Genomic DNA, 26,553 nt, shown 5'->3' on the forward strand with positions numbered 1-26,553 from the left:
ATATCTACCTACTACATTGGAAGCATAATATGCTACAGTGAAACGCTGATAAACTCGTATATTTATCTGAAAAATAATGCAATTGTCATCATGCTTCTCGGAGTCGAATTGCAATGGTTAAGTCTAAAAATATTTCTCTGTAAGTTCTATAGTGGATGTCACCAAATCGCCACTTCCAACGAATTTTAATATCCACCGGCTCGTTACTATAATATGATGCCGGTATAGACGGAGGAAAAAAGTTCCAAAGCGACCTCGTTCCGCTGTATATACGTGAGTAGCGCATGTATAAAATTATAACATAGGTACTAACTACTCCTATGTGGCTACATTAAGTTATATTGTACAGGGATAGTAAATATAGCGTACTGCATTAGCGTAGTGAAGTATACACGAGATGTTTACTAAAGTCGTTATATTTTATTTTGATAGCAGGGACACTGTCTGCAGGTGCTGACGAAGATATCGTCATGGCTGTCATATATTATAGGTATAGGTACAAATATACTGTTTGTGCATCAAAAACGCATCATTATCGTGGGGGGTGAATAAAAAATGAAGGTACGCGAATGTACCGTAAATTGTAGTATACCATATTATATTATTGTACACATATATAAATAAATGTTGACTACTCGGCAGGTCAGTCAGGCGATGTATAGTATACCAACACGTACACAGACGCACAGACGCACAGTGTATAAAGTGCGTGTACATAGAAATGTTTGATAGCCTAAAAGCCTTGCAGTGTAAACACATTATACATATATCTTCACACTCGATGTGACCACTTTCCACCCTATTCTAACAACGGTAGTTAGACTTGTCACACGCGTTTTGTACTATATATTATTAATTATTAGACATAGGTATATATTATGATATAATATAATATGCTTCACAGGACCACTATCGTGGACGTCTATACACCGGCCCGGCCTTTGTATTATGGATTATTGTTTCAATTTTTTTTTATATTTCTAAGCTTATAACTTATAATCGGATTTAATATTATAATATTATCATACAGACAATTACTATTATAACATTACCATGATACTGTGAAATTAGATAGTTATGAATTATGATCCAACGCGTAATTTATGTAGATGTCCATCTAATATCTATAAAATATAAATAGACAATAGACTTCATACAATTATGTATTATTTTGTCTTTTAATACGATTAATACGAAGTCTACTAAAAAAATATTATATTACGCAAACGTATAAAGTAGATTTCGGGTACCTAACTATACGCAATTTATTTCTCTATTAATGTATTATTAAAGATTTAACATGAACTAATTTTTATGAATCATTACATATATTATATTATATATCATTTAATAAGTATTATTATTATTATAACTTATAAGTCAACAACAAAAAACGACGTGTCATAGAATGTATGTTGAGAAATATAGGTTTATGGTACAATTGTACAAATAACTTAAAATTTATATAAATAAGAGTATTATGAAAATCAGTAATCACATTGTGTATGGAAAATAATAAAATAAGTGTGAAGTGTCAGCAAAAAGTTTCTATAGTTAATGTTTAATTTTTTTTTAAATTATAACAATTAATAAAAACCGTATAAGAACAAATCGTTATTTTTCGTTTAAATATTCAATAAAATCAAAATTTGATTCTGTAGGTCTTCAATAAAATTGACGAGGGTTTACGCAAATAATTGTTTTTAATTTAAATTAGATAACCTATGAGGAAATCTGAGATTTATGTAAAATAACTATGATATTTAAATTTAATTTATTTATTAAATATAAATTAAAATATTTAAAAATTCAAATGAATCAACTTAAGTCCTCCCTTTAAATTTGAAACGGGATGTTTATATTATTTTATAGGGCTCTAATGTGATGCATATCGATTTACATTTTTTTTAAGGAAAAAGAAATAATTTTTTTAATGTTTTAATAGTTTAATAAACATATAGAAATTACTATATACAACAAATCTGTCCATTCATTAGTTGTTATCAAGCGTAAGACATTCAGCCAGGTGTCATAGAAATATGATTTTATTTTGTTCTTAATTATTTTTAAATATATATATTAATTGCTGATTTATTATAATTTCTAATGTTTTATATTATAATAAAAATAAATGTTGGAATAATGTTTATATTAGCAATTTTATTCCGGTTAATAGTAGGTAAGTAAAAATATTTCATAGTCTATATCCTTGTGCTAGGGAAAATTATTGAGGTATTCATACAGTTCAGAACCTCACGATTAATAAAATATTAAAGAATTCAAAATAATAAAAAAAATATTAATTTTTTAACAACCCTATAGACTATAGTATAATATAGTATGTTAAATTATAGAAATTATATTTTATATGTATGTTGTTAATATTGATATAGAACGAGAAATATGTAATGTATAATAAAAAAAATAAAAAAATAAGTTTCCGTAACGTACCATCTCTTCCGGTTGACATACTTGGAATTAATCGACATGGATACGTCTTCTACAAAATAGAAGATGAAAAAATACGATATGGAGTTAATCATAGTTCCGAAAATGAATAATGATGGGGCTAATGATTTACCAGATGTACCATCTCTTTCAGTTGGCATACTTAGAATTAGTCGATATGGATACATCTTCCACAAAAAGGAAGATGAAAAAAATATGATATGTCGTTTATAAAACATTAGAAAATTAGCGACATTTATTTAGAGATATGCAACTATAGAATGGTACACATTTTATTTGTCAATACTTTTTACCTATTTTTATAGCTTTACTGGTTACTAGTATTGGAATATTAGCAAGGTGGGTAGTATATCTTTATTTTCCATCTATAGTTCTAACTGTTCAAATTACATTCCCTTCATTTATTCTAAAGTAACACAAACTGTTGGCACAATCTGACGTCTTTTTCATTCATTTTTACGGATTCAAACACCGATAACTAAATCTTGTTCTTAAATTTAAATTTACAGTAATAACAAAAATAAACAATTGTAAAAACGAATTCTATATTTTAATATACATACAAAGTATACGTTATACAATCTTATTATTAGATATATGATAAATGATAATAAACCCTGATTTATATATTATATAGACTTATAGAGAATATTTGAATAAAATGTGTTTAAACATTAAGTTAATATTAAATTAATCTATTTAGTAGAAAAATCTGAAGAAAAAATAGTCAAAAGCAGCATAGAAATAATTCGATATATTGAAAGAATAAGATAAAATTTTATTTCAAATCACCTGGAATAAATTTTGTGGAAGACGATAACTCTAAAAAATGTTATTCATTTTCAAAACTAATAAGCTCCACATCATATTTTTTATCGTCTTCCTTTTCTGGAAAGACGAAACATCGTCGACTAATTCTAAATATGTCAACCAGAGGAAACGTTACGGAAACTTATTTTTAATTTTTTTTTCAAAAGGTATATACTATATATTGCCGAGTAGTACAACAACAATATATATATAATATACATACGTAATGTAATATATACATCATATTATACATTTGGTTTTTAACAATTAAATGAAAATGAACGAAATTGTATGAAAAATATAGAATACATCATTAAATACGTATAACGTGCTAAATAATTTATATTTTAAATACATTTTTTTATTATATTTTTATTCAATAATATTCAGTATATTATAGGCTATAGGATTTATGAAATAGGATAGTTCAACCCTAATGTCTTTTTCATATCGTCACGCTAATGCATTTTTAAGTCACTCAGACTCTGAAGGCGATAATGTTTAAGAAATGTGTATCCGCCAGACTTATCGGTTTGGTTGAGAGCGACGAACTTATGAGGAGTTATGTATACGTAATGATGTTACACACTGCAGAGTAGTTTACACGCAAATGCTCGGAAAGTGATCATTAAAAAAACACTAAAATAACACCCCAAAAGTTTTAAACGCATATTTTGAATTGTTCAGTATATATAAATATGTACATATACTAACATCGTTTAATATATGTATAATAATAACATATTAGTCAAATAAACTAATTGACATGTATTAAAAATATGTGGTAGTTCTATGTTAAGGATAATATTATCAATGTGACGTATACCAATATTTAGATCATAGAACATAGTAAATTAGACCAATTTTTAAAATTTATAAGATTTAAAATGTTTATTGAGTCGATTTAATCTCATATGAAATAAATTTATCTGAGTATTTAAAACACATCATATTATAATCTTTTATTGTATATTATTATCATCAAAGAAACGTAGTATAACGTATAATTTATGTGTCGATATAATATTATGTGGTCATACAATTGTAAGGAAATTAATAAATTGATTTTTTTTAAATCTTAAAACCTATTAGTTATGTCATGACGTGACGAAATCGTGTAAGTTCCTGTTCGTTAATCGTGATATAGAAAAGTCTTGAAACATCTATAATATAGACATGCCTATACCCATGTCCAATATTTGTAGCACTATTAAACCTAACAATATATGTATTATCATACTGAAAGAAAGGAAAACAAATTATCATTTTTTTAAGAAAGCATTAGATATAATCAATAAAGGTCTTTTCTCGTCATGTAGTTTAAAGGTTAATTTAATTTGTAAAAAATCATGTAAATAAACAGGTTTTGCATGATACATGATTTAAGAACACGCACTTCACTATTTCAATAGAAACAGTAAGCCATAAAATATATAAATTAATTAATATTGCACTAAAATGTATACGTATAATTATTATTTCAGTGGTATCAGTACTATCCATTATTGACGCCATATGGCGGCATCATATACGATGCCTTTCGTTGACACATGGGGTTATTTGATATAATTTATTAAGGGCGTTAAGATTTCACCCAAATTATTAACCGGTATAAATATTATATACATAGTTTACGTTATATGTTATAATATTACACGCGCGTGTAACAATTTTTTTCAATTGCATTCCTATTGTATGTAGGTAAGATCGTTAAAAATTAATACCATAATCGTAGTTTGAAACTCACTTTATAAAAAAATTGCATGTGTACCTACTGAAATAATTATTGTTTTTAATTTTTTAGTCCAGCCCAATCTCCTTAACATGGTTTTGCAAGGCCGTAAACTGGTATTTAAGTACAATATAATATTTACCAGTGTTCGTTGTTTAGTGATTATAACGGATGTCGAGGAAGCTCGCGATGGAATAGCTGTAGTTCGGTTCACTGTTCGAGGACATTTGATTTCCCTGTTAATCTAAATCATTTGTACCTGAGGTATTAATAAAAAAAAAATTCGAAAAATGTGTCTTTGGCTGGGCGCCCCTTTGCGAGATATGAATACCACGCGGTCTCGTCAGCGGAGACGCGTATGCAGAGGGTCATATGTTCTCAAACCGTTTGCACACACACACACACACACACTTACACTCGAGCACACACGGTTTACTTAACATTTCGGGACCAGAGTAATTCCGGAATAACACTATAGGAGCGGAGAATATAATATATGAACGGTTCCGGGGACACACGGGGCGGACAACTATGCGGCGGACTCGGCGGCGGTATTGATTTCAAAACGGCTACGCGCGTGTGGCCGAGCAGCAGCAGCAGCAGCAGCCCGGGTGTAGACGCACTCTTCTCTCGCATGCGATTGTCGCGAGTCACGAGACCACGCGCACTTGCCGCCGACCGTCAGTACTATTATACGACACATTATTATTTTATTATCGTTTGTTATCATACACCGTGTACGAGCGTGCACGTGCATAGTATATTACGCACTCCGGGGTTACATCGACAGTTATTGACTGCTCCTCTAAGTCTCTAGAAACATCATGTTATTGTATATTACGCATATTATTTTTACATTTTGGTTAAACTCTGCCGCGTCAATTGAACTATATTTAACTGGGAGGTATCCTCAAGTGCAGCTGTATAATATTAAGCCCGAGTATTACACGTATAAAAATATATGTTTGGTTTTGATATTTATTTCATTTTATTAAAGGTCATTTTTTCTTTCATTCGGTCTTTGATGTTGATCCAACGATTATATTATACGCTTTGTGAAATTTCAAGTGAAGATCCACATCATATATATTATCATATATTATTATATATATTATGTAAACCTATTACGATACACGCGCCATTTTTATGGCCATAATGTTGCAAGTGTAACATAAGAAAATAATAACTAACAATTTTCTAGTAGGTAGTGTTATTTTTATGTTTGTTTTTATTATATAAAGAGAGTGCATCTGCAATATGTAATATTATTATATACAATTAGTAATTGTGGTTCCAATGGCGATTACAACAACATTAATAATGTGAGGAAGGAGTCCTTAACAGTGTGTGAACCTTCAGACCTTATGGGGGAAGAGATTTTTGTAAAAATGAATATATGTCAGGATTCAAGGAATCCCGACATCAGTGTTATTTTAATTGACCTAGGGGTTTTTCGGAATGAATTCTCTGGCTAAGTTAGATACTAGTGGATTTTTGAGGTTGATTGATTTAAAGTGCAATTTTTTTAATAGTTATTCTAGCTGTAATATAAGCTGTTTCGATTTTTATTTCTTTGTGTTATGAATGATAGATTTGAGACGTAGCATTGCGCAGAATATATTCTTTGACGAAGAGAGATTAACTGGAAGTTCTAGATGGTATGTATTTGAATAGTCTTGACACGTGTCCATAATTGGATACTATAAGTTTTAGTTGGGATATGTATGTTTGGTAAAGAGTGACTTAGGTAAAATGTTACTTAAGAAATTTGTAATTTTTGTTTAAGTGACTTAGTTCAGGAGGCATATCAAGATAAGGAGTGAATATTTTATTTAAGTGTTTCCCAAAAGTGATTGCTTTGTCGATGTCCAAAGTTTTTTGGTGGTTCTCTACAAAAACCTATCTTGAGTACTTAAGATCTTGTATTTGTGTTTGAATAGCACAGAGTTATGGTTTCAAATTTTAATTGCTCATGGTATTGGATAAATGGTTATATGTATATTATTTTGTCGAATGGTCGTCTAGAGTATTGCTAACGTGAGCGTGCACGACGTTTTTCTATAATTAGTGCTTTTATGTTGAGAGGTAGAGTGTATGGATTTAGACAAAGATCTTCATTTATTTTATATTATTTATCTTTATAACGTTTTAACGTATTTTCATCCATTATACCATACTTGAAAATGTATGCTTTAATAAACACACGAGATATTAAATAAAAATATTATTATATTGTGATATATCTACAATCACGAAGATTGGCATTTTTATTTTTATATAGGATTTACAACTGTGTGTGCACGGAAAAAGTTATTGTTTTGAATATCAACATTTATTCATTTTTTACAAATTCAAACTAAATACTAAAAGTTAACTATAAGTAATTTATATTTATTTATTTTAATCTTTATTTATTTATTTTTATTTTTATATATACAGCTTACTAGTACTGTCAATATACTTAAATACTCAATATATAAAAAAAAAACAATAGAATTATTATTTTCAGTAGATTTTCTTAATTTTTTTTAAAATTTTTGTCAGAAATATTTAATTGATAAAATATAAGTGACTAAATTATTTATATATAGCATAAGGGATGTTCAAATGTGTGAGTTTATGATCAAAATTCAAACTTATTCAAATATAGTAATGTAAATATTGTTAACTTTTGAGATTTTAATTAATAAGTATTAAGATTGTTTAAAATACAAACAAATACAATTATACATTTTAAAACTCTTTAAAAATAATTTATTATTAATTTAAATAATTTTTATAATTATTTAACTTCGCGTTTTAAAAGTTTCTTGTTTAAATAACCGGTAATTTAAGAGAAACATTCAAACAATTTTTTAAATATTTTGTTTATTTAAAATGTATATTAAGTAATACGTTGTACAATAAATACATTTAATAAAAAAAAATAATCATATGAGCTTCACGTAATAGAAAATATTCATTGATATTACATTACAAATATATATATATGTATTATATGAGTATAATAAATAATAATAACATATAGTGATTTTTTTAGGTATCTTAGTACAAGCATTGTTTTTTTCATATTATGATTAAGTTAAAAGCTTCATGGACCATTTCATTTTAAACTAACGAAATGTATTGGCTAGGTCGATAAAAGATAAATTTGATTTAAGAAGATTTGAATAAAGGTGTAATATTTTATATGGAATTCCTTATCGAGTTTAGATGATTGATCAGGCATGGTTATTATGAAGGATTTGATTATGAACATACTAATATACTATAGAGTATAGAGCATTAGTTATTATTCTGACTTCTGGGGGATATATAAATTGGATGAAACATATTATTTTTATAATTAAGTTTTTGGATGCTCCTCAAAGCTGAATTCTTCAAGAAGCTTTTTCATTTTGTGTATCGATATTGTTATTTTACAAGATAGTTTGGAGTTTAATAGGAATCATAATATTGATTAAATCTAGGATTTAGTGTATACAGTTCATGTTATAAAAGATCTAGATCATTTTAAATATTATTTGTCATTAAACTTAAACATAAGTTAGTATCAAATATATCCAATAAAACCCTTGGATTCATTAATAGAAATACGCAACAATTTAAAAATTTATAATTTTTAAAAATGTATATTGTTATTTTTTACATTTTTCATTAGAATTCGGATCATTAATTTGGTCACAAAATGTGTCACTTATATTAATGATCTTGAAGTAAGTAGTTGGATACAAATTTTTAAAAAGAGCAGCATTTATTAAATATGTATCCTATATCTAGAGAATCAATTGATACAACCCAGTACTCAATTGGTCTGGAATTACTGTTCCCTCGAAGACAATTAGCATGTGCACATGATTTAAAATAAAACTTTAAAACATTATCAAGACGAATAATATAAAAATAAATAAAGATCTTTATTCAAGAATATTTTACGTTCATTAAATTATAATATTATAGAACTTGATTTATATGTTAACGAATAAATATTATTTAATAATTTAATGCAATAAAAGTGAAATAGAAATTATTTATCTATTTAAAAAAAAAAACAGAATTTCGATCTAAGCAATAAACAAGATAAAGGCTATATAGAAGATACACATTAAAATGTTATATGTATGTTGCATGTTCACATAGCCAAACGATTTAAAAATATTACTATCGACAAAAGAAAAGAGAGTTGTAAGACACTCCATGAAAATTGTAAGTTGTTATTTTCTTATGTTACACTTGCAACATTATGGCCATAAAAATGGCGCGTGTATCGTAATAGGTTTACATAATATATATAATAATATATGATAATATATATGATGTGGATCTTCACTTGAAATTTCACAAAGCGTATAATATAATCGTTGGATCAACATCAAAGACCGAATGAAAGAAAAAATGACCTTTAATAAAATGAAATAAATATCAAAACCAAACATATATTTTTATACGTGTAATACTCGGGCTTAATATTATACAGCTGCACTTGAGGATACCTCCCAGTTAAATATAGTTCAATTGACGCGGCAGAGTTTAACCAAAATGTAAAAATAATATGCGTAATATACAATAACATGATGTTTCTAGAGACTTAGAGGAGCAGTCAATAACTGTCGATGTAACCCCGGAGTGCGTAATATACTATGCACGTGCACGCTCGTACACGGTGTATGATAACAAACGATAATAAAATAATAATGTGTCGTATAATAGTACTGACGGTCGGCGGCAAGTGCGCGTGGTCTCGTGACTCGCGACAATCGCATGCGAGAGAAGAGTGCGTCTACACCCGGGCTGCTGCTGCTGCTGCTGCTCGGCCACACGCGCGTAGCCGTTTTGAAATCAATACCGCCGCCGAGTCCGCCGCATAGTTGTCCGCCCCGTGTGTCCCCGGAACCGTTCATATATTATATTCTCCGCTCCTATAGTGTTATTCCGGAATTACTCTGGTCCCGAAATGTTAAGTAAACCGTGTGTGCTCGAGTGTAAGTGTGTGTGTGTGTGTGTGTGCAAACGGTTTGAGAACATATGACCCTCTGCATACGCGTCTCCGCTGACGAGACCGCGTGGTATTCATATCTCGCAAAGGGGCGCCCAGCCAAAGACACATTTTTCGAATTTTTTTTTTATTAATACCTCAGGTACAAATGATTTAGATTAACAGGGAAATCAAATGTCCTCGAACAGTGAACCGAACTACAGCTATTCCATCGCGAGCTTCCTCGACATCCGTTATAATCACTAAACAACGAACACTGGTAAATATTATATTGTACTTAAATACCAGTTTACGGCCTTGCAAAACCATGTTAAGGAGATTGGGCTGGACTAAAAAATTAAAAACAATAATTATTTCAGTAGGTACACATGCAATTTTTTTATAAAGTGAGTTTCAAACTACGATTATGGTATTAATTTTTAACGATCTTACCTACATACAATAGGAATGCAATTGAAAAAAATTGTTACACGCGCGTGTAATATTATAACATATAACGTAAACTATGTATATAATATTTATACCGGTTAATAATTTGGGTGAAATCTTAACGCCCTTAATAAATTATATCAAATAACCCCATGTGTCAACGAAAGGCATCGTATATGATGCCGCCATATGGCGTCAATAATGGATAGTACTGATACCACTGAAATAATAATTATACGTATACATTTTAGTGCAATATTAATTAATTTATATATTTTATGGCTTACTGTTTCTATTGAAATAGTGAAGTGCGTGTTCTTAAATCATGTATCATGCAAAACCTGTTTATTTACATGATTTTTTACAAATTAAATTAACCTTTAAACTACATGACGAGAAAAGACCTTTATTGATTATATCTAATGCTTTCTTAAAAAAATGATAATTTGTTTTCCTTTCTTTCAGTATGATAATACATATATTGTTAGGTTTAATAGTGCTACAAATATTGGACATGGGTATAGGCATGTCTATATTATAGATGTTTCAAGACTTTTCTATATCACGATTAACGAACAGGAACTTACACGATTTCGTCACGTCATGACATAACTAATAGGTTTTAAGATTTAAAAAAAATCAATTTATTAATTTCCTTACAATTGTATGACCACATAATATTATATCGACACATAAATTATACGTTATACTACGTTTCTTTGATGATAATAATATACAATAAAAGATTATAATATGATGTGTTTTAAATACTCAGATAAATTTATTTCATATGAGATTAAATCGACTCAATAAACATTTTAAATCTTATAAATTTTAAAAATTGGTCTAATTTACTATGTTCTATGATCTAAATATTGGTATACGTCACATTGATAATATTATCCTTAACATAGAACTACCACATATTTTTAATACATGTCAATTAGTTTATTTGACTAATATGTTATTATTATACATATATTAAACGATGTTAGTATATGTACATATTTATATATACTGAACAATTCAAAATATGCGTTTAAAACTTTTGGGGTGTTATTTTAGTGTTTTTTTAATGATCACTTTCCGAGCATTTGCGTGTAAACTACTCTGCAGTGTGTAACATCATTACGTATACATAACTCCTCATAAGTTCGTCGCTCTCAACCAAACCGATAAGTCTGGCGGATACACATTTCTTAAACATTATCGCCTTCAGAGTCTGAGTGACTTAAAAATGCATTAGCGTGACGATATGAAAAAGACATTAGGGTTGAACTATCCTATTTCATAAATCCTATAGCCTATAATATACTGAATATTATTGAATAAAAATATAATAAAAAAATGTATTTAAAATATAAATTATTTAGCACGTTATACGTATTTAATGATGTATTCTATATTTTTCATACAATTTCGTTCATTTTCATTTAATTGTTAAAAACCAAATGTATAATATGATGTATATATTACATTACGTATGTATATTATATATATATTGTTGTTGTACTACTCGGCAATATATAGTATATACCTTTTGAAAAAAAAATTAAAAATAAGTTTCCGTAACGTTTCCTCTGGTTGACATATTTAGAATTAGTCGACGATGTTTCGTCTTTCCAGAAAAGGAAGACGAAAAAAATATGATGCGGAGCTTATCAAAGTTTCTAAAACGAATAATGAATAATGATGGCACTAATGATTTATTATATGTACCATTTACTCCGGTTAGCATACTTGAAATAAAATTATATGGTTACGTATTTTACAATAAAAAAAAGGGAAAGAAATACTACTGCTATCGAGTTTATAAGTTTCAAAAATAAACAAAAATTTTTAGAGCTATCATACTCCATACGATTGATTACTAATTATTTGTTTATAATAATAACATGATTTACTGAAAAAAAGCAGCTGATGCTGCTCCGGTCCTCGGACCATGTGAACAGACTGTACTACGGTTCGGTGGTGTCGCGCAGTGTGGCGTCAATCGCGTTTAAATCGGAAAATATGTTCACAGCATGGCCGTTCACTGTTATATGGTTTTATTTTTAAAAATGTTCAAATACCTATTGTTAAGAAACAATTATTTGAATTCTTTTGTTGAAAAATTAATTTACGAATAGGGGACCTATAGTAGTTACGTTTCGCCACTGCCACTTTCAAATTTTAATATCAAACCTTGACAACATCATATCCCTTTATTTGTACAATTATATTTACCCCCGTCCCCTCAACACGACCAAACCCAGTATCAGTATTTTTTATCATTTATATTTAATTTCAATTGGCCCAATATTGTATGTAAGTACTTTTTAATTTTTAATGTACAGCAGACAAGAATAGATTCGTACATCTCATCAATCAGTATAAAATATTTTAAAATTTTTCGATCATTACAATATTATCACGTACACACAAGACACAAGTTTTACAAAAATATGTATCAACTATATATATATAATTATATATGTACTATACATTTTCCAAGGTTATTTCATTGTGTACTGTACTTAAATTGAATAATGATACAAGCATAAAATACGTACAATGTTGGTAGTATATACTATTTTATTTCTCTTGTAAAGAATACCTAATATTATACCATACTAATTCATAATTTATACAAATTGTATCATATGTTTTGTTATTCATAAGATAGTTGTAACTGGTAAGTACCTATATACTTGTTTAGTCTTTACTGCCTCTGGAATGATATTATTGATATACCATTTACTTTTATTAACTACCCGAAATATGAATGTAAATTTTTTTTACAAACCTACTTATATTGAAATAATTTACTAAGAATAAAAGTAATATTTATAAATATTAAACAAAAAACAGTGGATACGCTGTGGCTCAACCGTGATTGAATGAAAAGGATATTTAATGTAAAATAAAATTATTTTATATTTTTTGTACGCATATGTTACTATGTTAGGAGTGTGTTGTTTAAATTATTTTAAACATGATATATACATATATAATGATTACCTACTGAATATTTTATACATATAGTATATATAACAGAATTTGTACATTTACATTTTTTTTATCGCTAGTCTTACATTTTCTTTTAGATTATCGTACAATTCCCAATGATCATTTGACTTATATAAAAAAGCATTGTAATGACTAGTTGTTACTCTTAGTTATTGCATAGTTTTAAATATTTCAAAAACATTTTTTATAAAATTTAAAATTTTCAGTTTTCAAGAAGCATTATTTTGATTGAGTTAAAAAAACAAGTTTAAAAAAATATAGTATATTAAAATTGAATAGAAATATACCAAGTTAAAGTAAATAAAGTTTTTAATTTCATAAAAATAATAGGTATAGGTTTGCAAAACATGAATCGTATGCTTTAACAATCAATCTTGATTGAAATGCAGATCTTTTTAAACTAGATTCGTCGGTAAAATTAAATATTCTCTAAATATTGAGTACCGGTATTGTTTAACTTTAACACAAAACCTTATATTATATTTTATGATATGGTTTTTTTGATATAATTATTAAAGTCGTTTATTTTACTTTTATTATAACAGTAGGTTGATACTATTTTTTTCTCGAAAATATTCGTTATATTATCAGTATTAAATTATTATAATAATGTAATATATTTATACCCTATTATATCAACTTAAATTATTTCAACAATTTATAAATTCGTTCTGTAAATACTTTTAAACATTAAAAATAGATCCATAGTATAAATAGATTATAAAACATCTTAATTAAATTAATAAAAAAATTCATTATTAGGTTTAATAAAATATAATACAAATATAATAGAAGTAAAAGTTCTATTATAATAATATAATATAAATATAAAGTATAACAAATTAAAATTAAAATATTATTAGTATGAAAAACTTATGATTAAAATTATATTATATATTTAACTTTTAGCTATAAAAATTGAGGGTTTATACATTTTTTATAACAAAATTCTTATAGTTTGTAATTTTGACAAATTTTGTAGAATTTTTAAATTTTTATACTTATAAAAAAAATTGCCAAAATTTTTCAATTATAAAATAAAAAAATCATTTAGAATCTTGTTTTCATTTTTAAGCATTTTTATCTAATCATTAATTTTTTATCGACATTTATAAAAAAAAAAAAAAAAAATTGAAAATTTAACCGTAAATAGAAAATAATATTTATTAATATAAACATTGGTGAACATTTTAAGCTTCTACAATTACTCGTTCTCAAATAACTAAATAAATAAATCAATTTAATCGAAATAAACTAGTTAATCGTAAAACTTCCTGTTTTCCTTATTTTTTGTTTGTTTTACTCGATTACAAAAATAATGTGCTGGGATTTTTTAATTTTGATCTAATCGTGTTTGGGAGGAGGGGTGTACTTCATTTTGTTTTACTTGTACATGTTAGTTTAACTTGTCAGTTGTCAAAGGTTGATATTAAAATTTAAAAGTGGCAGTGCTGGAAAAATGGACGTACTATATTATACTATAAGACAACGAGTATCACATCGTATCAAAAATTGCTACGGGAAAAGTTTTGAATATTGCTGCATTGAATTAATAGTATACTATTAATAATATTTTACGATGAATATATGGTATGTATTATTACATTAATATTTATCTGCACATTTCTATACGATAATTTGTAATAAATTCGTTGTTAATATAACGGTAATTAATCGAAAGTATAAAATGCATTAAAACTAAAAAAACAATAATTAAATGTATTTTTGTTAATTAAATCAATTACCAACATGATGAATATTTCATTATTTTACCTTTGCTGAGTGATATTATTTATAAAATGAAAAAAAAAATATATATATATAAAGAGATAACTGTCTGTTTTACCAGTCGTCACGTTTTTTCTCTTGTTTAAATATACATTTAAAAAATCGATATCAGAGAAAATGTTTAAAAAATTAAATGATATATTTTTTAATTTTAAAATTTTATGCTGACGACGTTATTTGTTTACACAATTCCATTAAATCTTTTTATATATTTATTTTTTTGTAAAATATTTGCGCCAGTCAATGTTGGCAAACATCTATTAATCATGCTTGACGATTTTCACACGCACGGCTTAATAATATATTTATTGTGATTTTCATTCTTCCAATAACTACTAATTATGTGTACATGCATACACGAATTATGAAACGAATTATTCGTTTTTATTCAAACGCATAATTTAAGACTGAAACACTAAAATAAGTTAAATACATTATATTACAATACACTTGGGAAAAAATCTAATACACTAATACCAGACGATTCATCTTTATGAATACATATTAGCTTAGTTACATTTTCTGATTTTCAAACCATAAGACTAATATTTTAATAATAATATATTAATATGTAATAATTAAAGTGTTGTATATAGATCATAAAAAGACTATCCATGATATGGGTATTGATTTATTAAACGTTGTGAAGGTAAAGCAACCAAAAAATATTAAAATATTATTATAAATAGAATTTTTACAATTTAATCCATAAAATATCCTGGGATGCATATCTATATTATTTTTGTTTTGTATTATTTCTAAACAGTTTAATAGACCTAGATCCTTTATAATATTATATTATACGTGAACATTAAGATAGGCAAATAGATTAAATAAATTATCCTAGATAATACATTGACTAAAATACATAGGTACTTATATGAAATTTACATAAAAATGTACTCATACATCACTATCTTTTTAAAATAACATAGCATTTTGCTTAAAACTATCACGACTAGATGAAAAAAAATCGAATGAGGAGGAAATTGTATTAACTATATTTAAAGCGCGAGGGGAAAATAAATCAGCACCATATTTTTTTAGAAAGAATGGTATAATTAATAATTCTTTACTTCTAGTATAATGAAACGCGAATGTCTAATTGTTCCAATAAATAGGGACAATCTATATTTCCATTTAATAAATCGCATATAAATCTTTTATTATAATAATGATAAATTTAAGAGTAATTTATAATGCTCAAGTTTTAACAGACCCCATAAATTCACCTAACCTAACCATTCATTAAATTAAATTCAGATACTTTTACATACAATTTCAAGCCTAGCACAAAAATGTTATAATTTATTAACAAATTGAATAAGTGGCATGATTATTCAATGACTTAATACCTACTATGCATTTTGAACAATTCGACAAATTATCATCGATGATAATTTGTCCTATTATTTATACGGAGTAAGTCATTTTTTTCAATGATTATCCTGATTGTCGGTAGACACCTGTTCCTAGTGGACCTTATACACAAAATACCATAATACACAGCTATGCAAAACCGTGTTCTCGTTCATATTACCAACGTCCTACAATTTCTCCAATCTGTTCGTCTGTCTTCACATCCATCAGTCTATCTCTCTGCGTCAATGGTTACAGCAGACTTCTAACAAGCACTCCATATACATTCATGTATATACATATATAAATATATATATATATATATATGTATATATATACGTGATGGTTTGGCGACTTTTCGGTTCACGACTCGAAAACAGGTAAGGGGGGGGGGGAGCAGCGCACTCGGTTAGGGACTGATAGTGTGTAAAGGAATAGACGACGGTGGAAGAGGTTAGTCTGAGTGTGGTGGTGGAGGCGGTAGCGGCGGCAGGCGGTTCCCTGGCAAAGTACGTTCGGAGAACCGCCGCCGTCGACGACTACTACTACGACGGCGGCAGACGATCGATCGAACTGCTTTGACCCGGGTGTGACTGCCGTTGCCGGCGTTTTCGCAAGGATATTATTTTATGCATGCGAACGCCCTTTACTTTCAGTTATCATCTTTTCTAAATTACCTCATATCCCCATTCTCCTTTTACACATACCCAAAATCCGCCGCACCCCGCTTACAACAATTATTTTTTAATACTTAATGACTATGACATATTATGAGTACTTATCCTCGCGTGCTCGTCGTGCAACAACAAAAACAACAACAACGACGACGTAGTTCGGTCTCCTCGAGTGCGTGCCCCGCAGAACGGGAGTGGCCTTAGTTTCCTTTGAGGATTATTTGTAATATTTTCAAACATCAACAGCCTATGCGTAGCACGTAGTAACTATATTAGATATTAAAATATAATATAGCGAATGTCATAAATATTAAATACAATTAAGTCGAATTTGTTTTGTAGGTACCAATTTTGTCCTCATATTAATAATTAATTTAATCTATTTTTTTTTCTTAATGTTCACATTCAATAAAATTATAATATTAAAAATAACGTAAGTCCGTTGTACTGTTTATAAATAAAATAAAACAATATAAATTATATTATGTATCCCAGGATATTTTATGGATTAGATTGTATAGATGATATTTATTTGATGTCGATGTAGACTAGTGTGTGGTTCTTATATATTAGAAACGATTTTGTTTCCTAATTTGTATTCTCTATTATTTAAATCAACATTGTAGTTGGTTAAGATGATTTTGTAGTTAAAAAGGATTTGTATCAGGTACAATTAAGTCGAATTTGTTTTTGTAGGTACCGATTTTGTCCTCATTCAATATTATGTAAGACAACGGTAAAACTGTTACCCACAGCCCCCTGGGGGTCTGTGACCCTTATGCGGGAGTCCCCAGCGTTATCGGGTAAAGCTTTGAAAGTTTTAATTCCATTCTCTGAAAATTATTTATTCAAAAAAGCCTTCTATACTTTTGTTTTAAAAACAAATTCCAAAACCACAGAGAAAATAAAGATTTTGAAATTGTATTATTAAAGCTTAAATTTTTGGAGTATTGAGTAAGATATTTAAAAGATGATGTTGAAATGTCACACCTACCTCAAAATTTATGTCATAAATATTAAATATGTAAAATAAATAAAAAATGTAAATATTAAATTTTATGTTAAATTTAGGATATTAAAAATAATAATGAAATGTATATTATGTTTTTATGTACATATTTCTTTATAAAATTTGTAGTATTGTCATATTGGTTGTGATATTAATATATATATATATATATATGTGTGTGTGTGTACTGTGAACAATTTTGTAAAAAAAAGGATATTCGAAAGAAATTTGGATCTATGTACCTCAAGAGCTTAAGAGTTTAATGGTTTTTCCACTAAGATAATAATATTCTCATAAATCTGGTTGCATTATCTACTAAGTGTTTGATAAATCCATACACATTACGTGGATAGTATTTTTATAATCTACAGACCACACTATCATTACATATTAATATATTATTATTAAAATATTAGTCTGATAGTTTGAAAATGTAACTAAGCTAATATTTATTCATAAAAATGTATCGTCTGATATTAGTGTAATAGATTTTTTCCCAAATTAATTGTAATATAATGTGTTTGCCTTATTTTAATGTTTCAATTTTAAATCATGTGTTTGAATAAAAACGAATAATTTGTTTTATAATTCATATGATATATGCATGTACACATAATTAGTAGTTATTGGAAGAATAAAATTCACAATAAATATATTAAGCCGTGCGTGTGAAAATCGTCAAACATGATTAATAGATGTTTGCCAACATTGACTGGCGCAAAAAAAAAGATAAAAAGATTTAAAGGAATTGTGTAAACAAATAGCGTCGTCAGCATAAAATTTCAAAATTAAAAAAATATATCATTTAATCTTTTAAAAATTTTCTCTGATATTGATTTTTTTAAATGTATATTTAAACAAGAGAAAAACGTGACGACTGGTAAAACAGACAGTTATCTCTTTATATATATATTTTTTTTTTCATTTTATAAATAATATCACTCAGCAAAGGTAAAATAATGAAATATTATTAATAAATATTCATTTTTTTAGTAATTGATTTAATTAACAAAAATACGTTTAATTGTTGTTTTTTTTAGTTTTAATGCATTTTTTACTTTCGATTAATTACCGTCATATTAACAACGAACTTATTATAATTTACTGTATGGAAATGTGCAGATAAATATTAATGTATTAATACATACCATATATTATTTCATCGAAAAATATCATTAATATTGGACTATTAATAATTCAAACACTACGATATTCAAAACTCTTCCCGTAGCTTTCTTTACCGAAAGACACTTTTACTCTTCGTTTATATAATATAATATATATAGTTACTACGGTGACCACTGCATATTATCGTCACGCGCAATATAATATTATTTAAAAACTAAAAAACACCTTAAATCTTATTCGTAAAATGAATTTCTCAAAAATCGAATTCAAATAATTGTTTTGTTTTTTTAACAATAGGTATTTGAACATTTTTAAAAATAAAACCGTACAACAATGAACGGCCACATGGCGGCGGCGAACGTATTGTCCGCGTTGAACGCGATCGACGCCACCTTGCGCGACACCACCAAACCGTGGCAAAGCCCGTTCGCCTGGGCCGAGGAACGGAGCGGCATCAGCCGTCTGAAGATCTTCCTCGGCATGGTTTGCGCCGTGTGCATGTTCCTGATCACGGACAGCCTGTGCGCGATGCTGGTGAGCGACCTGCTCGGGTTCGTGTATCCCGCCTACATGACCACTGCGCTGATAATGCACTCCGCCGGAGAGTTGCCGGCCGGCAGGCCCGCCGACGACCGCGGCGCGTCCGTGTCGCCGACCAACAGATGGTTTATGTATTGGATATTGTTAGCCACCGCGTTGACGGTACAGCAGCTGTGCGGTGGCCTGCTGCGGTTGGTGCCGTTCTACTGTTTGGTCAAGACCACGTTTTTCGCGTGGTGCGCCGCGCCGATCGAGGCTAATGGGGCCGCGTACGTGTACGTCGTTGTCGTCCGCCGTTTTTTTAGCCACGAACACTAGCCGGCCTGCCGAGCGAACGGCACACGTCCAGGTTTTAACATATTTTGTACAATTTTTTTTTCAGTTAATTAAAATAAAAAAAATCCAACAAAATTTTCACACATAACTCTTTTTCATACTCAAATTTTATTTACTTGAAAATCTACTGAAAATAATTATACGATATCGCCTCGAAAGGACGCCGCATCCGCATATTATAGCTGTTTCCGTCTTACAAGCGCGCACATGTTAAATGTACGTAAGTACAGAAATTCGTGTTTAGCATGGTTAGCATTAGAATTTATACTAACTGTCATCAAGCCAAAAGTGTTTGTATGTCAGCTTTTTTTTTGTTAGCGACATTTCAACGATTGTTAAGCAATTTATGAATATATGAGATATTGCAATTTTAAAATGCTCACAACTCGCTAAGAAGTTAATATTGTAAAATAAGCACGTACAAACACGAAACGGTTAATTCAACCTAATTTTGATATTAACGAAGCTAAACGTTAGTTGATGTACTTAAATTTGCTATGTCACTCACTTGTCAAGACGAAGACAACAAATGCGGGCCTGTGGAGTGTCCTCTTAATAAATGATAATATACGTATATGCTATTGACTATTGATGTTAAAATAAAATATAAAGTTGATTACGGGAAAAAAAACCAGTAAGTGATTAATTTTGTTTGGATTTTTTTTTTTTTACTTACCAAAAAATTAATTTTAAATATTTTTTTCATAATATTACCTATTTAGGCATTGAAAATTATTTTTATGTATGTGATGTATTTGTATTTGTCTTTTTGTTTGCCAACACGAGCGCCTCCCCTCCCACTGCACCAGAACTATAGATTATAACACAAATTGGACGCACACCTAAGCGCACCAGAACTTATCACTGCCATTGATTTTGCACTTTGCACAGTAGCCTCAACCACCAACCTTGAACTGATTGTTTTCGGCATACATTTTATATGGGTTAATTCTCGTGGTTGAAATAACAGCACGCACGACGACGGCGTACACGTAGGTGCGGCCCCGTTAGCTTCGATCGGTGCGAAAAACGCGGTCTTGATCAGGCAATACAACGGCACCAACCGCAGCAGACTATCGCACAGCTGCTGCATCGTCAACGCGGCGGCCAACAGTATCCGATACGTAAACCGTCTGTTGGCCAACGACACGAACGCGTGGTCGTCGGTGGGCCACTGTCCGACGAAATGCATCATCGGCACCGCAAGATAAGCAGGATATACGTAAGCAGGATACGTGAATCGAAGAAGACCGTTCACCGGCATCGCAGACAGGCTGTACGGCATCAAGAATATGCACACCGAGCAAACCATGCCGAAGAACATCTTCGAACGGCTAATACCACTACGGTCCTCGTCGTCACAGGTGAACTGGCTGTGCCGCGGTTCGGCGGTAGCGTGCAAGGCGGCGTCGATTTTATTTCAAACGATAAAATACTGTATAATTTAAAAATAAACGTTTTTCATTCTGTTTATTCCGTCTTACTGTTCGCGAATGCTTTAATTTTTTGATCTTTTATTTTTTTAAATCATTTACCGTATTCAAATATTTTTCGTTTGATTTTGTCTCGAGTTATAACTTTGAAGGGCCTAGGGTAGAAGTACTTGATATCAGTGTCTCTCTCCGTATTCATCGAGTGTATATTGTAGGTGTTGATGGCTTTTTTATTTCCCCCTTTACCGCACTTCTTTCTTTCAGTCACCTCTCTATTTCTCTTGTATGATAAAATGGCTGGTTCGCGTGTTATATCGTCAGATTGTCTCGCCAGAAGCGTTGTTACGCCGCCTTTGCGTTATCGTCCTAGACTTATTTTTTTTGTAGTTTCAGGCTAATCGTACAACCTGATAATGGTCAAATGCGCCCCCTAAAATAGAATTATATACTTGTACGCATATATATATATATATATATATACCTGTATGTATAAAGCGTTAAAAGTAAATTCAGAAATTTCTACGTATTTGAGTGTTTGTGTGTATGAATGTTTATAAAAAGACCCTGAAGCAGTTTTGGCGGGGAGTGCCAATGGAAGAGCGTTTCACTATATTTTCACTATAGTTAATGTCCTAGTATCGATTTTGGTGCGTGGTTGACTCAGGCAGCCGGCCGACTTGTGAGTGGGTGGTAGGCGGGAGGAGATGCCAAAAGATAGGGTGGTGGGTGGTGGGATGGATAAAATTCTGGCAACAAAGGGGCTTCTTTTACCAGGTCCGCGCAAAAGGCTTCTCTCTCTTTCTCCGTTTCTCATTCTATCTCTATCTATCTCCCGTTCTCTCCCACCATATCTTTATCATTGTCTCTCGTTCACCCCAAGACACTAGCGGGATCGTGTTTCCAAACCCGCATTAATGGTTATGTTGGCTAAAAGCACTTCAGAGAAATTTGCCACACACGCAGAAGTACAATTTCGGACGTATAATGGAAAAGTTGGAAAAAGATTAAAGTCGGAATGTAACGCAGTGTTAATTAAACAGGGGTTAACCCCTCCCACTATACACCAAAAACAAACTGCGACAACTCGCTTATTACTATATTCATCTACACAAAAAGTATATTACGGACAATATATTATGATGGTTTAAAGTTATGTAAAGACAAATGGAGATTTCTTTTCAAGATTAGGTACTTGGTGTTGTGTTATATTGATGTGATATTAAATAAGAACAGAATGTTATTTTATTATTACATCAATGAATTGTAATTATGACGTACAGATTTATTAAAATAAAATTACTGTTTACAAATATTTAAAAAAAATAATGGGAACTTAACTTTTTATTTTCAAGTAAAGCAATGTTAATATCGTTTTTAAGTCTGTAAGCATTCATAAAAACATTTTAATAATAATTTTTTACGCACTTATAAATGTAATTCACCTTACAAAATTAATAATAATAGAAGTTTAAAAAATAAGTTTAATAAGTTATGAACTGGGTAAATCTTAAAAACCATTATACTTCAAACCAATTATATTTTTGACTTTCCAGAAATAACTGAACAATTTCCAAATTGTAAAGTTCCTCTTGAATCAGTGTGTTCTGGATAATTGGGTATTTCTTTAGGGAGACGCTCCTCCCCCCCACCAATTTAAATAGAAAAATCTTAAATACGCCACTGTATGTGTCAGCCTATAGTTCTAAGGATATTTAATAGTTTGTTTAAATCATTATTAATAATCTAATTTTCTACCAGTAGGTATACTGAATCTATTTTTACCCAAAAATCGTAATATACTATCGTAAATTATATTATTAATTATTATAGGATTATTATGTATTTATCATACATTGTTGTAATTAACCTAAAAATCAATATTGAAAATCGCAGAACGTTTAAATAAATTTATGGTATGAATAATTAAACGATTTTTCTTTATATTTCTGAAATTATATTGTGTATAGAAAATAATACACTATAGCGAAAAGCTTAAAATCATTTGAATTGATATTTAGTTAATTACACTATAATAACTAAATTACATTATGATAAATAAATGTAAATTTCCTCGTTTCTTTCAAATTTATAAATTAATACTTCACTAAAATTACATTGAACTGAATATAATAGTAATGATTCGACAAACTATATATGGCCCGTACTCTTTAGTTTAAATTTAATAACTTGATTATTTACAAATATTATAAGTAATGATATTACCTAATTAATAAATTATGACTAAAATGTATAACATAACTAATGATCGCTTTTCTTCATAAATAAAACTCGGCGAGGTTGTATGATAACCTTTTGAGGATCTTATAACTTTGAATCAACACAGTTTATCCGTAGAACTTATGAAATTTACATTATTTTATGCTTAAAATAAATTTATTGTATAAAAATAGGTTATTATTTTTTAAACTTAGCTATATATCAGATATAATTAGTATCATAAAAATTATAACAATTTTAAAACATAAGCATAGGAACTGACGTAGTTTGTTACAACTTACACATAATAGTGCCGATAGTGGAAATGTATACATATAATTTTACTTTAATTTAGTAAATATAAAAGATGAATTATCTATTTATTTATTTTCTGTAGGGAGGGGATATTGTATCTACTAAAAATTATATTTGCTCATTTATTTTTATATCAATCTTTTCATCAACATGCTTAGATAGTTCAATACATTACGTTTGTTATATAGGTGAGTACAAGTTAAATATAAAACCTCATATAGGTACCTACGTATAACGTTGGCAACGGAAATAACAGTAATGTTAAACTTGGCGCTGTGTTAAAACGTCGAGTACATGCTATACACCGTTAATATCGCTTTATAGTTTGTTGGCGATGAAGTTTAGGTGGTTACAGAGTTTCACCGCAAAGTTTTGGCTCTACATATTGATCTCAATGGTGTTTTTCATCGTGAACGTAGCCCACTAATACATCCTAAATGTTTTAATGTCCTAAATGAAGAATACAAAAATTGTATTCCAATTAATCGATTTCATCTTCAATAACGATTTTTGCATACGAATCAGTAGTTATACGACATTTTCTTAATAAATGGTTAAGTTAAATTAGATCATCAAATATCAATATTCATTAATGAATTATATATAAGTATTGTAAATAATTTAATTATCTGTTAGAATAATTAAAATATAATTTTACGAGTACGTTAATATTTGTAGGCAGAAACATGCAATTTTTAATTCGTTTAAAAAGTATAAAGAAAAAATATAATACATTTTGAAACTTACAAAAATTCTATTTATGATTAGATATTATGTTGTTTTTAAAACTTATTATTATAAATCAATCTAATTTTTGAAACAATATGTTATATAATTTGTTTTCATTACACTTTAATTAATTATGATAATTATTTTTAAAATTTTATTCCTACGTTAATTTATTCAAAGGACTACAATCTGAAAAAATACTTTTAGTATTGATAAATTGAATTTTTAATATAATTGTAATAATAAAAACTAATATTTTTTTTGTATATAACTATGTAAAATAGTATATATTTTATACGTATATGAAAAATGTTGTTTTAATATTGTAATAAATGTATTTATTATATCTTGGTGTTGGAGAAGCAAACAACTTTGTAATATAGGTATAAACAACGTACAATATAGTCTGTATTACATAACACTAATATAATTATTAAAATGGTGGTCAAAATTATATTAATCTGTACAATTTCAGTGGGTATATAGTTTATTAAACTACTAACTGAATTATTATCATTATAAACTCAACGCTGTTCCTCGAACTTTCATTTAGTTATAATACTTATGACAGACGTAAAAATTCAGTCTAATCATTACCATTCTGCATTTTTTAATTTAATTTAGAAATTGGCTTTCATATTATTATCTCATTGGCAATTAGGAAAATATTAATCGCACAAATTGTGTCGTTAACAAATAAAAATAAAAAATATATCAAAAATGAAAGTGCTGATAAAATAAATTTTTTTTACAACCTTCCATCTTCCACATAAAATGTGCCATGTGATAATTCGTCGAGCACTTGTAGGGTTTCAAACACATTATGATGATATAACACCGATTGGTCGAACTGGATCGATTCGTTTTCAGTCGGTAATTAGATTCCAGTTAAATAGGCATGAAAAATGTTTTTGGAAATATAAACGTGTGTGTATGTGCTCAATGTTTGCAGGGTACCAAAACGTGCTATGAACACGATATTTGTTAGAAATGTGCATCGCGGGACTGACAGTGAACACGTACCAATACAATAATGACGGCTTACAGACATTCGAGACGAATCATTGATGGGTTTATTTATAGCTGGGGATGAAGTGTTTTAATGAAATATTTACTGTACCAAACTACCAAATATACATTTCACAACAATCACGTTGGGTGCACGCAAAAATAGGTAATACAAAGACTACATTTTCGTTATTATTCATAAACACAATCTATTGTCAACCCGGGCTGTTAAAACGTAGGCAGGTACCCACTAACTACCGTTTAAACATTTAAAATTCATCATTGGTCTTTTGCGTTTCATAAATTCTCATAAATGTTGTTCATCATACGATTCGTACATATGTAAAATATTAAGGTACAATTTAAATAAAAGTTATAATTATTAATGTAACACAGATACTAGCGATTATAATAATTTTATATTGTTTAGATGTCTGATCGCTTTTACCCAAGTTTCCCGAAATGTGTATCTTTTTACCTTAAATATGTTATCAATTATTTACAATTAAAGTAACCCACTTGAAAATTATTAACAGTCAATAGATATTATTAACACACTTATTTTAATATAA

General features: G+C 28.9%; 3 protein-coding genes across 3 annotated transcripts in view; 1 reads left to right on the top strand and 2 right to left on the bottom strand.

The window, feature by feature from the left end:
• The window catches only part of LOC132919316 (acetylcholine receptor subunit beta-like 1), a 75,108-nt gene that overhangs the window by 43,575 nt on the left and 4,980 nt on the right, over positions 1 to 26,553 (bottom strand). The window lies entirely within an intron of this gene.
• On the bottom strand, positions 19,286 to 21,696 carry LOC132921702 (uncharacterized; the record flags this gene model as incomplete). Its single annotated transcript, XM_060984871.1, is given in 2 exon segments — positions 19,286 to 21,274; positions 21,277 to 21,696. Coding segments are annotated over 2 exon segments (519 nt in total), but the record flags the coding sequence as incomplete, so codon positions are not given.
• On the top strand, positions 19,709 to 20,261 carry LOC132921698 (receptor expression-enhancing protein 5-like; the record flags this gene model as incomplete). The annotated part of the gene is given in 2 exon segments (XM_060984865.1): positions 19,709 to 19,747; positions 19,749 to 20,261. Coding segments are annotated over 2 exon segments (552 nt in total), but the record flags the coding sequence as incomplete, so codon positions are not given.

This window comes from Rhopalosiphum padi, chromosome 2 (assembly GCF_020882245.1).
Source record: "Rhopalosiphum padi isolate XX-2018 chromosome 2, ASM2088224v1, whole genome shotgun sequence".
In the NCBI taxonomy this organism is placed as follows: Eukaryota; Metazoa; Arthropoda; class Insecta; order Hemiptera; family Aphididae; genus Rhopalosiphum; species Rhopalosiphum padi.